General features: G+C 35.1%; 1 protein-coding gene across 1 annotated transcript in view; it reads right to left on the minus strand.

Moving 5' to 3' along the window:
• Window positions 1–419: 419 nt before the first annotated feature.
• LOC136026992 (atlastin-like) overlaps window positions 420–12,601 on the minus strand; it is a 54,144-nt gene continuing 41,962 nt past the window's right edge. Inside the window, exons 5-7 of the mRNA XM_065703875.1 lie at window positions 9,553–9,841; window positions 5,383–5,789; window positions 420–671 (exon numbers count right to left, since the gene is read on the minus strand). Of these exons, the coding sequence (XP_065559947.1) occupies window positions 501–671; window positions 5,383–5,789; window positions 9,553–9,841 (867 nt within the window). The 3' untranslated portion in view covers window positions 420–500. The remainder of the gene's footprint in view (window positions 672–5,382; window positions 5,790–9,552; window positions 9,842–12,601) is intronic.

Below are 12,601 nucleotides of genomic sequence, written 5' to 3' on the forward strand. Positions count from 1 at the left end.
TTTTTTTTGTCTTTTTTCTCTTCTTGTGTTGTTTTTTGTCTTTTTCTTTGATGATTTAACAAAAATATTCTTATTTTCTCCATTTGACGAAGGCTCCTGGGTATGGAGTTTAAATTTCCTGATTTTTTCTTAATTACTATTTTATTTTTTTTTTAAGTTTTGTTTCACCACTTTGTTCAAATTGAACCCATCTTGTCTCTTAATTTTTCGTAACTGGAGAAACAGTGTGGTCTAAGAAATTATATACGCTCCAAATTTTATTTCTTAGGAAAACTTCTGGAGGAGTCAAACTAGATTAAGCAACACTAGGTGTTTTCAGATTCTCGAAAGGACTTGTATTGTTTCAGAGAATTGAGATTTTTGTTCTAATGTATAAATAGTAAGCCAAGCTATAAATTCTTATAGACAAAAAAACAGAAAACATTTCAAAAATCCTTTTCTTTTCCCATGAAAGAGACAATGTCAATAAAAAACGAATATAAATTAGCTTTAAAACTTTCTCAAAAAATTTTTGAAAAAATAGGTATCAATACATCAGGTTTCACAATTGCAACAATTATAACTGCTGTGGCCAATACCACTGATGGTAGCATGTTCTTTTTTCTTTCATCAACAACTTGCCTTTTGATTTCGTTGTTCTCATTGAAAAGCTTAAATGAGGCTTCTATTTCCTGAAAGTGTAATAATTTTTTTTTAAACAAATGACATAAAACACATGCTTAAACCCCTGTCTAAATTGGTGGGATGGCTAGTTTTGAAAAGTACGTACAAAATTATTCCTCTCTTTCGGACAAAAACGTGAATATTTTAACAGCACTTATACCAAAAAAGCACAATAAAGTTTCCTTTTTTCGGGTCACTAATTTAGAATGAGAAAGACGACGAAAGACGAAGCCCCGTCTAAATTAGAGTGATGACATATCTTGATTTGTTAATATTTTAAAAATATTTTTCACTTTTAGACAATTGTGTAAATTAACATTATTGAAGCAATAATATTAGTTTAGTGCCTCTTCATTTAAAACTTAAATGAAAGTATTTCAAAGACGGTGAAACTTGCATAAGGTCAACGGAAAAAAATAACACAAAATAATAATAATGAAAGTCCACATTTAGAAGATGAAATCTATTTCATATCTGGATTTGAATTAGTCCATTTCACATTTTACTGCCCAACGCTTCCAGCTTCGGATTTGAAACCGAAGTATTCAGAATTATTCTTATTTCAACAGTTTTTTTAACGGTCTTGTAAAAGGAAACGTTTCTTATTTCGTTTTTGTTTCAATTGTAATTACTCACGTGTGTTTCTTCATCATTTATGTTCCATTATCAATATTTTACAGAACACTGAAAAGATTCAATCTTCTTTAATACTGTTTTTGAAGCGCCATTAGCTCGTAATAAGAATAAAACTCCCAATAAAGTTCATATGCCCCCCTACAAATACTTCCTCTCTGGTATCTAGAGTCTAGGTACATTATGAATATGATTTTGGAACCATTGCGGATGGACTAGAGGACGGGGTGTAATTGAAACTTTCTTCCGAAAAGCAGATAAAGATATCTTTTGGATGTGGGAAAAATTTTTGAGGCTTGGCGATCACTGTAAAATTGTTCTCAACCTCGAATAAAAGAAGATGTTTTATCCCTAAATACCAGAATGGTTTCTGAGAGCTGTGTTGTTTAACATTTTATTCTTAATAATGATAAACTAGTAATTATAGCAATTTATTGACCTCCGTCTTCGAGAGGGGTAGACTTCCTAAATAAAATAAACTTGTTTAGTGTATTGCCGCATCTTCGAATGGCAATTACGGTTCACGATGACTCCAACCTCAATTCAATGGAAAGTTTTACATCTACCCAGCAAAGATTGAATAATTGTGTGATATATTTCATAGAGTACACTGTATTATACGGTATAAACTCTGTCTTCTTTATTTTGACACGAATAACTAATTGTTTTCTCTCTTACTGACAACAGGAGCTGAAACTGTTTTGAGTTTGTTAAAGAGATAAGTAGGTAAGGTGAAAAAAAAAGGTAGAGGATACGATATTAGACTTTACAGTCCCTACCGGCGATGCTGATCTCCATTTCTTAGCCCTTCAGCCAGGAAGTGCAATGAGGGGTTGGGAGCCAACCATCCTGTGCTTTCGCACACCTTTCCTGTTTACCTTCCCCAGATTTCTCCAGGTACCCATTTAAAGCTGGGTCGACTCTGGCTAAGCTTACAGAGTCACACCACTGATCCCCTTTCCAAATTGAACAATTTGGTACACTGGGATTCGAACCCGTGTCTTCTCTGTCAAGGATCCTGAATCCATCCCACCAATCCACTCGGCCAGGACGTCTCTACAAGAGATAAGTAGACTGAAGTTTATTTCTATAAATCGATTGATATGAACTTCACAAGGACACAGTTTTTACAAATGTACTTCTTTTTTCTGAATCCTGTCATCGATTGTTTTGCAACCCAAATTATATAGCATGCCTCATTAAATCTCGAATTACATTCTATTAAGAATGTCGAGACTTGAGAAGAATGGAAGATGTGTGGGTTTGGTGCAAACTATCAGCCATGCCACGTGCTTACTCATGCATCATCTTTGCTTCAATCTACTACCCTGAAAGTGCTAAAAACTGCCGTGATCTTGTCACATACCTCCAAAAGACTGTCGACCACCTTCGTGCTTTGAATGGAAACCCTGCTATTGTTCTGGCTGGGGACTTTAACCAAACCAAGAAAAGCTGGCTAGCATCATGCCTTTCCCCCAAGCAGGTTGTAAATTTCCTAACACGTGAATCAGGCAGCATACTTGATTTAATCCTGACCAACTGTGAGACATATTACCAAACCCCCGAGTCCCTTGGGCCACTCGCCTGTTCTGATCATAACGTTGTGCTCTGGTCAGCTGCCGCTTTAATACCCAAGCCTGATATTAAGCGTGTCAAGTACTGTCCGCTTACTGATGAAGCAATTTGCACCTATGGTCGATGGAAAGCTACTTACGCTTTTCCAGGAGTCTATGGAGACAAAAGCCTCGATAAAAATGCCAACTATTCAACGAACTTCTCCATGCCTAACACATCGAGTTTTTTCCTGAAAAGACTTTCACTAGATGTGAAAGTGATAAACCCTGAATAACCCCCCAAATCAAGAAACTAATGGAAAAAAGTGCAAGCTTTTCCAAGAAGGAAATTTGCAAAATGCGAAAAAATTGCAAAATCCCATTACCTCTCTCACTAGAAGAGCAAAGAAAGATTACGGGCGTGAGAAATTTTCGGACAGTCTTAGGCACACTAATCCCAGGAAATGGCACAGAGTGGTTAAGCAAATCACAGGCAAGTCCATTCATAACAGCATAAAAATAAGCCACCCTGACGGACCTTACACAACTACTGATGAGGTTAAGCAATATTTCACCCACATCTGGACCTCATTTCTTTCTCCCATATAAGCCCTGAAGTCTGAAATACTTGACTCCTGTGCAGATGAAGGTGAAGTTATTTTCGATTAGATGACAGCCTATAAGACCCTGATGAAGGTGAAAGTAAACTGTTCAGTTTATCCAGACGAACTTCCACCTAAACTTATTCGAGAATACGCCCCTTTCATTGCGAAACCACTCTTAGTGCTGATAAACCTCTGCTTTCGTATAGGGATTCCAGCTATTTGGAAGAAAGCTTACGTTAAAATAATTCCGAAGGTTACCAACCCTAAGAGCTGTGACGAACTTAGACCTATTTTGCAAACACCATGCTTGGCAAAAGTGGCCGAGACCTTTATCATGAGGGTCTTACTTGATCAAATCAATGGAGGTGAAACCCTGCCTCCAGTCAATGGGGCAATGACTTTAAGTTACATTAGCTGCCTATTGTTAATTAATAAGATTTTCAGTGAAGGATTTTTTCAAAAAATTATATGGTTTTGTTCTGCGTGAATCAACATTACAAATACCTTTAAAGAATATTGTAAAGAAAAAACCTTTTCATTACCATGACATGAGAGAATAGACTATTGTTTCTTCTTTCGTGAGATTACATAAGAAAAAATATTTAGTAAATGTTGTTTGAAAAATAGCCTTTCTATTGCCTTGAAAATGAAAAAAAGAAACTATGGTTTCCATCTTACGTGAATAGACATTACAAAACTATTAAGTGACTGTAGCAAACAAACGTAAAGTAGGCCATTGTCTCGTTTGTTTAAATTGATACAACAACAAAAAAAAAGTAAGAAGCCCTAATCATCCGGCTTTGACTCTTGAAAAATTCTGTTCATGTGTCACTAACTTTTGAAAATCCTTTTCACAAAAGAGACAATTGTCTCAATCGCTTTACTGGGGTGCTCTCTTTGTCTAGTTTTAACTCGTATTCCAGCTCTTTTCCCGCACCGCCTTCTTCTTTTCTGTCCGTACAGAGTAATGCGTCCTGGTGGAGCCTTCAGCAGTCCAAGTTCGTTTATACGGATGAAGGTGGATGGAAAATGGATAGGGTCTAATTTTAATGAGCGTTTTCATCAAACTGCTGATACCTGCTTGGTTGGTCATCACATCAATTAATGGTCTGTGAGCAACTGCATTCAGCAGTATATGAATTTCTTAATTTGTTTGATTTTGATGTCAGACATATATAGGGCTAAACTTTCCAGATGGTCTACGGCGCGAGCGCAATCTAGGTTAATGTATAGATTTTGTATATAGATGGCCCCACCACCTAGCAAGGTGAATAAAGGTCAAATAAAGACATCTTCTCGTATTTAATTTGTATGAAAATATCGCTAAGCAAGGTGAGGAACACTAAGTCTTCGTCACTTACACCGTCACTACAGGAAACTTGAAAAAACAGCACAAAAAGGCTAAAACTGGGATGACAAGGGTTAGCTCTTTATAGCGCTCACAGCGCTATCCCAAAGTTTTTTTTATTCGTCACTAGCCCAAATTTACTTCAGTGAATTCATGATTCAATTCAATTAAATATGAATCAAATAGTCAGCCCGAAAACACAAATGTTCAGCAAAACAAGGCTTCATGGAAAAATTTAGTTAAATTAAATTTTAATTAATCGAAACTATGAATCAAATATTCAGCCCAAAAACACAAATATTCTGCAAAACACTATTTCTATGAAAATAATAGTTTTAACCCAACTTTATCAGACGAATTCTGGCAGCTAAAATATTCAATCATTTGATATAGTCTTTAAGGTGGTTGAACTCTACAGGTAAACCACCAAAAACTATTCATTTTAGTCCTTAGTTTCTATAAAAAAAAACAATCTTGGCATAAAAAGTCCCTCCCCCACCAAACCCACGGGCATTTCCAATTCCAGCCACTTCTTAATACATGACAGTCATTTATAAATAAGAGCAAACATAATACAAACCTTTTTGAGTTCCATCTTATATTCTTTAGACAAATTAGCACTTCCCATCTTCAGCTCTTCAGTAAAAGAATCAATCGCGCTGTTCTTAAGTGTCACATGGTGTTTGATCAAAGTAGCAGGATCTATATAAGGTCCAGAATCTTTAAATACTTCCTTCATCTTATTGATGTACCATTCCTTAGCAGTAGCCATAGCACTAAGATTATTAGCCACCGCAGTTGCTTCAAGCACGGTCTTTGGGTCAGGGAGCTCCCTACCATTGTAAATTCTTGAATAAGATTTGAAGTAGTGTAAGATATCTTTGGTCTTTATATTCATGCCATCAATTTCTTTAACTACTATATTTGAGGGGGTGAACAGGGATTCCATTAAGCTGACCAATTGCTCTTGGAAGTCCTGCTCAATTTCTGAAAACAGAGAGCTGAGGGAATAAATAAAACATATATTGCGTTTTCTACACGCTACAGAGTTTTTGAATCAAATATTGAATTTGAATCGAATTAAATATATTGTTCAACATAAGACTGATTTAAAAGATACAAAAAGAAAAGGGTATAACTTTAAGTACCTTGCCAAAAAAGAATGTAAATTATAAATTCCTTAACAGTACACAAAGAGGAATTTATTTTAGATACATTTTTTCCCTTGAGAAAAAGCTTTTGTATTTTGATTCCAAATACAAGCAAACTAAACATTGGTCCAGAGCTTTTCAAAAGGAGGGGACATTCAGGAAAACACCCCAGGATTGCAAAATTGGGGGTGGCCCAATGATCAAATTTCTCACTTTCATCGAAGCTCTGAAATTAGTTTTTTTCCAGACTCCCCAACCAGTAGATATCTAGGTCATACTTAGAATGGGGCCATAGCCATTAGTTTTTTTTTACTGGTTTAACACCAAAAAGAAGATTTAAAGGATATTTGTTAAGGCATTTCTATAGATCAATGAACTCTGAATAGACTTGGTTATACTTTTGTCATTGTTTTGTATCCAAGGTCGTTTCCTCAGGCACTTTTAGGGAATAGGTGAACTCCAAATAGACTCAGTTATGCTCACATACTGGCTATGGGAAAATAACATTACTGAAGCCGTTGCACAACAAGTTATACACCTCATTGCACGCAATGATTGCTGATGTGTCTACGCCCTCATTGCAAAAAATAAAAGAGCTGATGTCTAAGCATCAATTTGCACGACTGCGAGTCCTATGTGACAATGCCCCTGTTGAGGTCAATGAACTGTTACTTGTATCATTGCAATAATATGTCTTTGACCTTGAAGATAATAGACTTGGCTAAGATTTGGTAGCTGCTTTGTGCCAAGATCCCTCCTAGGCCACATTTTGGGATCAATGAACTCTGAAAAGATTCGGTGTTATTTTTTACCTCTAAGCAGTTTCCAATAATCTATGACATTTTTAACTGGTATAGAATTAAAATCTAAGACTCAAAAGGAAAGACAGGTGAACTGAATTTTTCCAAAGTCAGAAACTTATGAACCAGAATTTCTTTCAAAAATTTTGAAAAAGTACACAAACAGAATTCTTTGGAATTTTTGGAGTTGATAGCAGTTGAATGAAACTTTTCAAATGTCAGAGACACAAAAAATATTTTCATTTTTTTCCAAAGTTAGAAATAAGCACGGAAATCGTTTCAAAAAGTTTAAAAAATAGATAAGACTAATTTTTTTCAAAAGTCATTGGCACATGAATGGTACTTTTTCTAAATGCAGTCAGACATGACTGATGGTTTTAAAGAGATAGGAACAGGTGAATTTGTTTTTGCTTTGTTTGATTTTTTTCTTATTTTGTGCTTGATTGTTCTTTTTCTGATTTTGTTCTTATTCTTGTTTTGTCCTTTATTATTTGGTGTTCTTATTTGATTTCTGTTGATTTTCTCAATATCTGTTTCGTACTATTGTTTTCTTTTCTTTAGATTTTTTTATTTTTTGCTCCATCTTTTTCAATTTTCGTAGACAGGGTTAAAAAATAAATAAATAAGCAATAGAATTTTTCTTGTGGCCCACACGTAAGCATAACGAGTCTTTTCAGAATTTATTAATTTCCCAAAAGTGGCCTAAGAAATGACCTTGGGTACATAGAAGAGCTCCACTTTTCCAGATCTACGGCGATAGAATGAAAGAGTACCACAATGAGTATTTCCTTTGCAACGCAGGAGTATCAGTAAAATTTGAAATAGAAAAATCATTTTAATAGAAAAACATATTCTTAAGGCTATATTAAGATTTTATAAGCTATTTTAACCTTTTATAAGGCTATAATAAGCTTTTAGCAAAAGTAAAATTAAACTCTACATTGAGGTGCCTCCCTTCCTTTTTTCCAATCAGTTTTATTTTTACAGTTACATATATACTAAGCTGCATAGCGAAAAGAAATCTGGGTAGCCACGCATCTAGATTATACAGCTATAGAATGATGCTTTACATTTCCCGCATTTGCTTCATTTTAAAAATAACGGTGTCAGCAAAACTTGGAATAGTAAGATTTTCAATTCAAATTTTTTGAAAAAAATAGGTAGAAAACCTTGGTAATTATCAAAAAATTATTTTTTATTCGGCTTTAAGCTAAGCCAAAGTTAAACTTCATTAAAAAGAGGATGCAACTTTTTATCTTGAGTGCAGTTTTCACTTATACACTTTATATTTCCACCAGAATAAACTTCCAGAAGCTGCCTTCACCCTCTCTCCTCCCCACGGTCTTAGATCTTGGATAGCTATAAAATAGAACAACACAGAGACTCTACATTTGCAATTTCCATTTACTTTTTTGAAAGCTATGTTTCTTATTGGGTTGCGAAAGCAACTCTTTGGTTTTGTCCCGGTTTTTTTTCCTATGCCGCCGATTTCCTGGAAACTGGTAAGGGTTTAACCTGGCGGTTTTTACGGAAAGTATGGACCTCAAGCCAGATTGATGAATATGACATTACATTTTGGAAAGCTCCACAGAACTCTTGCCTGGGACCAAAAAGGATGGTTTTTGCTTGTCCACGAGCCAGAGCTTATAGTGTGCGAAGTGAAGTGAAGTTATATAGCTTATGTCAGAGAAGAGTATCTGAAGTTGTGCAGCCAAGCTTTCGTTTCATCAAACCATGTTTCTGCTTTCGAATGGAAAGCTCCGTTCTAGCAAGAGAGCAGACAGGCACCACTTTCAAATTGAAGATGGATTAAAATCTATAAGTGTTAAATATATGCAACAGTTACCCAGCCCAACAGCCAATATATATTCTTTGAATGATAAATAGAAAAATTTACAGAGGCAAAAATGTGGCATTCTCCCACAGGTCTGAAAGTGCTGCCATCTGTTGTTTCTACCCATTTCTGTTAAGGTTTCAGCTGAGTTTATCATTCGGTTTTTCGGACTTGGGATTGCGGAAGAGAAATGGTATCAGATGTGCCTAATAAACTTTAAAAGTTTTCTCATTGCTAAAGAAATTGGAGTTTATCCTTTGTCATTTCTAAGTGGTGACGTTAGAAAGTTGGCCTATGGCAAAAAAAAAATCAATTTTTGAACTAAGACAGATAGAATTTTTTCTTTCGACGGAAATCGACAGCTCTTGATTAGCTGATCAAAGTATATGACATGACATGTACATGTATATCAAAGTATATGACATTTTAGTATATCACGATGTCTACGATTGAAAAAGATTAAGTTCAACTGGCTGAAAAGTCATTTTAGTCCCTTCTTTCGATACCATTTTGTTGTTGTTATTTTAACGCTGACGAATAGCCTTTGATCATGTGATTACTGATCGATAGTGAAGAAACAAAACCAAAGTGTTGCTCTCACAACACTTTAGTCGGCGAAGCCGGACAAAGGTTGCCGCAACACTTCACGTTGCCCGAGGCAACGTAGATGGAGCTTTCGGCAAAGGTGCAGTTTAGCTTCACTATGGAGTGCCTCCCACCTCTTAGCTTGGGTGCAGTTTTCGCTATACACTTCATCTGTGAAACAAAATAGAGCTTCAGTAATCACCTGTACACCCTTCCAACAGTCCTGGATCTAACACTTTAAAAAATAGCAGCACAGTGGCTCTTCGTTTGCTATTTTCATTTATATTTTAATCATATATTTAAAAAGTCCTTTAGAAACTCCTAAAATTTTACGGCTAATTTAGACATTAGAGAGTTAAAACTAAATTAAATTAGTCTACCTGTGAGTTTTCCAGTAAATTGAGGGTCAGTTGCCACCTTCAGTCCAGGATGGGGCATCAGAAAGCACTTGATGCTTGTGAAACAGGCCTTTATATGCTTACGAAGAGCCTGAAGCTCTGGATGCTGTTTTTCAGACACTTGAAGCGTTTGGTCAATAATTTGCTGTCCTCCATGAATTCCATAAGGGGCATCGTAAGAATAACTCCAGTCCCTTACAAGAAATAAAAGTTTCTGGAAAGGCTTGCATTCAGTGTCTTTTAGAGCAAGTTTGCCGTAATCAATGAACAACTAGAAAAATAAAGTAATAAAGTAAGGTAATAAAGTAAGATTATAAATTAATAAAATAAAATAAATAAAGTAATAAATAATGTATATAAAGTAATAAAATATAGAAATAAACTAAGTAAAGAAATATAATAATAAGTTAATAAAGTACTTTAATAAATTAAAGAAAAATTGCATGCTGAAGGGAGATTTACCTTGATGAAGAGTCTTTACTAAACTTATTAGAGTTTATAATCTTATCCAAGCTGCCAAGCTCCATTCTGTGGAAGAAGGGAAACATAGGTTACTGTAATGAAAAAATCTCGAAGATAAGGGGCTCTTGGATCTCAATTCAACTTATTGAGAAGGCAATTGAATTACCAAGGTGGGTATTTCAGGTATCTCTTTGCAGTCCATCCAGTGCGGCAAGGGGGAAGAACTCTGAATCTAAAATTGATGGGATACTGACAACTTCAACCAAAGAGAGTCTGATATAAATCGAACTTTGTGCTCGATTTATTTCTTTCCGAGATCCAGAGCCCATCTGAGGCTTCATAAATTTTGTAATAACAAGATCTGCAAAAAACAACTGGCAGAATTTTGAGCAAACTTTGCAAAAAATAACTGCTAGTTTCAATGTTCACATTTTAGGAGTTCGCACACAACAGAACTGATTTGAGGGGATAGGGTCCCTAATTGTTAATTGTCTAGTGTGACATTTAACAGAAAAGATTGTCAAATATTGAAAAAGCCCCGTGACATGTGAGAGCTATTAAACTAACTATGTTTATCAAAGTTTATGATCCAACCAGATCTTTGTAGGGAAGGCAAGAGGAAAGCCATTTAAAATTTTTATCATTAATCATCAAGCAGAATTGGTTATCCACCTTTGACAAAAATTCAAAGGAAGTAAATGTAAGTGTCCTAATTGGGCAAGTCTGATTCGTGTGGGGGAAGAGTCCCTAAATTCTTGTCGTCATGATATATCCCAGAATATGTTTCGGTACCTGATCGGATATCCGCCATAAGAAGTTGGTATCTCAACAAAAATTGTTGGGAATCAATAAATAATGGGATAATATACATCTTGGGGATCAGAAGCCATTCGGATCTTTCAAGGAAAGAGCTCACAAAATCTTCACTAATATAGAATCTACCAGAACTGGTTTCTGGATTTAAGCAAAGCTGGTTGAAAATAGAGGACGTGTGATTAGTGGCGTCGTCTGAGGAGGGCAAGGAGGCAGTTGCCCTCCCTCCACAAATAATTAGGAAAAATATCAATTCGCTTCAAAACTGTTGCTTGTTTTAGGTTACAACTGTGTTCGAAGCCTTATTATCAAATAAGAAGGCGAGCCTAGTTGATGATGAAACTGCGAAAATATCCTACACTTGCTGTTTCTTCGCGGTTGCTCAGGACAAATTTTTTCGCCTCACAGCTGAGAGCATTTTATTTCCTAAAATATATCAGTTCAAAATATGATTTTCATGTTTTAAAATTTTCTATAATGGATATGAATGCGTCATCTACATCCGCTAATAAAAAAGAAATGGAATCACTGAAAAACAAGAAATGACTGAAATCAAGAAATAATTTAATTGAAAAACATTGAAAATAAATCATCGAAAAAGAAAATAAGACTTAAATAAGTGCTTTTTTATAATAATTTTCGCACTGTAGCTAGAATGGTCAAATTGGTTGTAGTTTAGTCATAAAAGTTAGCAGGTGGGGGTGAGTTCCAGGAATAATTTAATAGTTTTGATTTTTTATTTCCAAAATTTAGATCAAAACTGCAATATAGCTCAAAATTTTCTTATTTGTAATTTAAATACCTTATACCTTATTTTTATCAAATTTAACTGGTACCAGCCTATGCTCTTTATTTATTGTTATCAGTTTTGACACGCAGCACTAGGAAATCGAGCTTTACTTGTGAAGAGAATTCAGACATAAAAAGAAAATTATTCACCCAAACCTCTTCCGGACATGTATACCCCCCGTACCCCTATAAACACAAAAATATTGGGAAATTTCTCTAGATATCGTCTTTAACAAATATACAAAGGGGAAGGTAATTTTCGAACTTAGGGTGTCAAATTTTCCAATCTGATTAGCATTCTTGGCAAGTTGAAATTTATATAAGATTTCTATCCCAAAAAAAAGGTAGAGGATGTGTCAACCAAATGTTCACTATTAGGTTAATAATTGAGAAGTGTTTTAGTTGTTGAACACCTTTGGTCCTCAGTTTAATAGATTATGAGACGTTCGATTGTGTTGCTAGAAGAGCTTTAGATTAGGCTGATAGATTGGATTGGAGGAGGAGCGTGTGTAGCTGTGTTGACCTCTGGGGACTTGGTACTGCGGTGAGTTATTAGTAGTAGTAGTAGTACCCTAATGCTACTAATAATTGTTCAGAATTTTTTGGATATTCTTAATTAAACTATGCCGATAGAGTAAGTTAACAATTTACACATTTTTTTCCTTTAAATTAAAAATACTGACACCATTTTAAATGTGAAGAAAATTTCCCGGAAGATTTCTTCATGAAGGAGAGTTTTCAAAGAGGTAGGGGGGAATTTGCCCACTAATATTTTTCTTCAGACAATACCCTTTTTTTTCATGTATTATTTTTTTCTATGAAAAAAAAACTAAAGTGTGCTTTTCGGTGTCATATGGCACTTTATGAATGTTTATCAAGTCAAATTTAAAAAGAGCAACTTAATATAAAAATTATCTTAGAAATCATTCCATTGCTAGCTCTCTATGATGTTCATGTAACCACCCCC

This window comes from Artemia franciscana, chromosome 5 (assembly GCF_032884065.1).
Source record: "Artemia franciscana chromosome 5, ASM3288406v1, whole genome shotgun sequence".
Lineage (NCBI taxonomy): Eukaryota > Metazoa > Arthropoda > Branchiopoda > Anostraca > Artemiidae > Artemia > Artemia franciscana.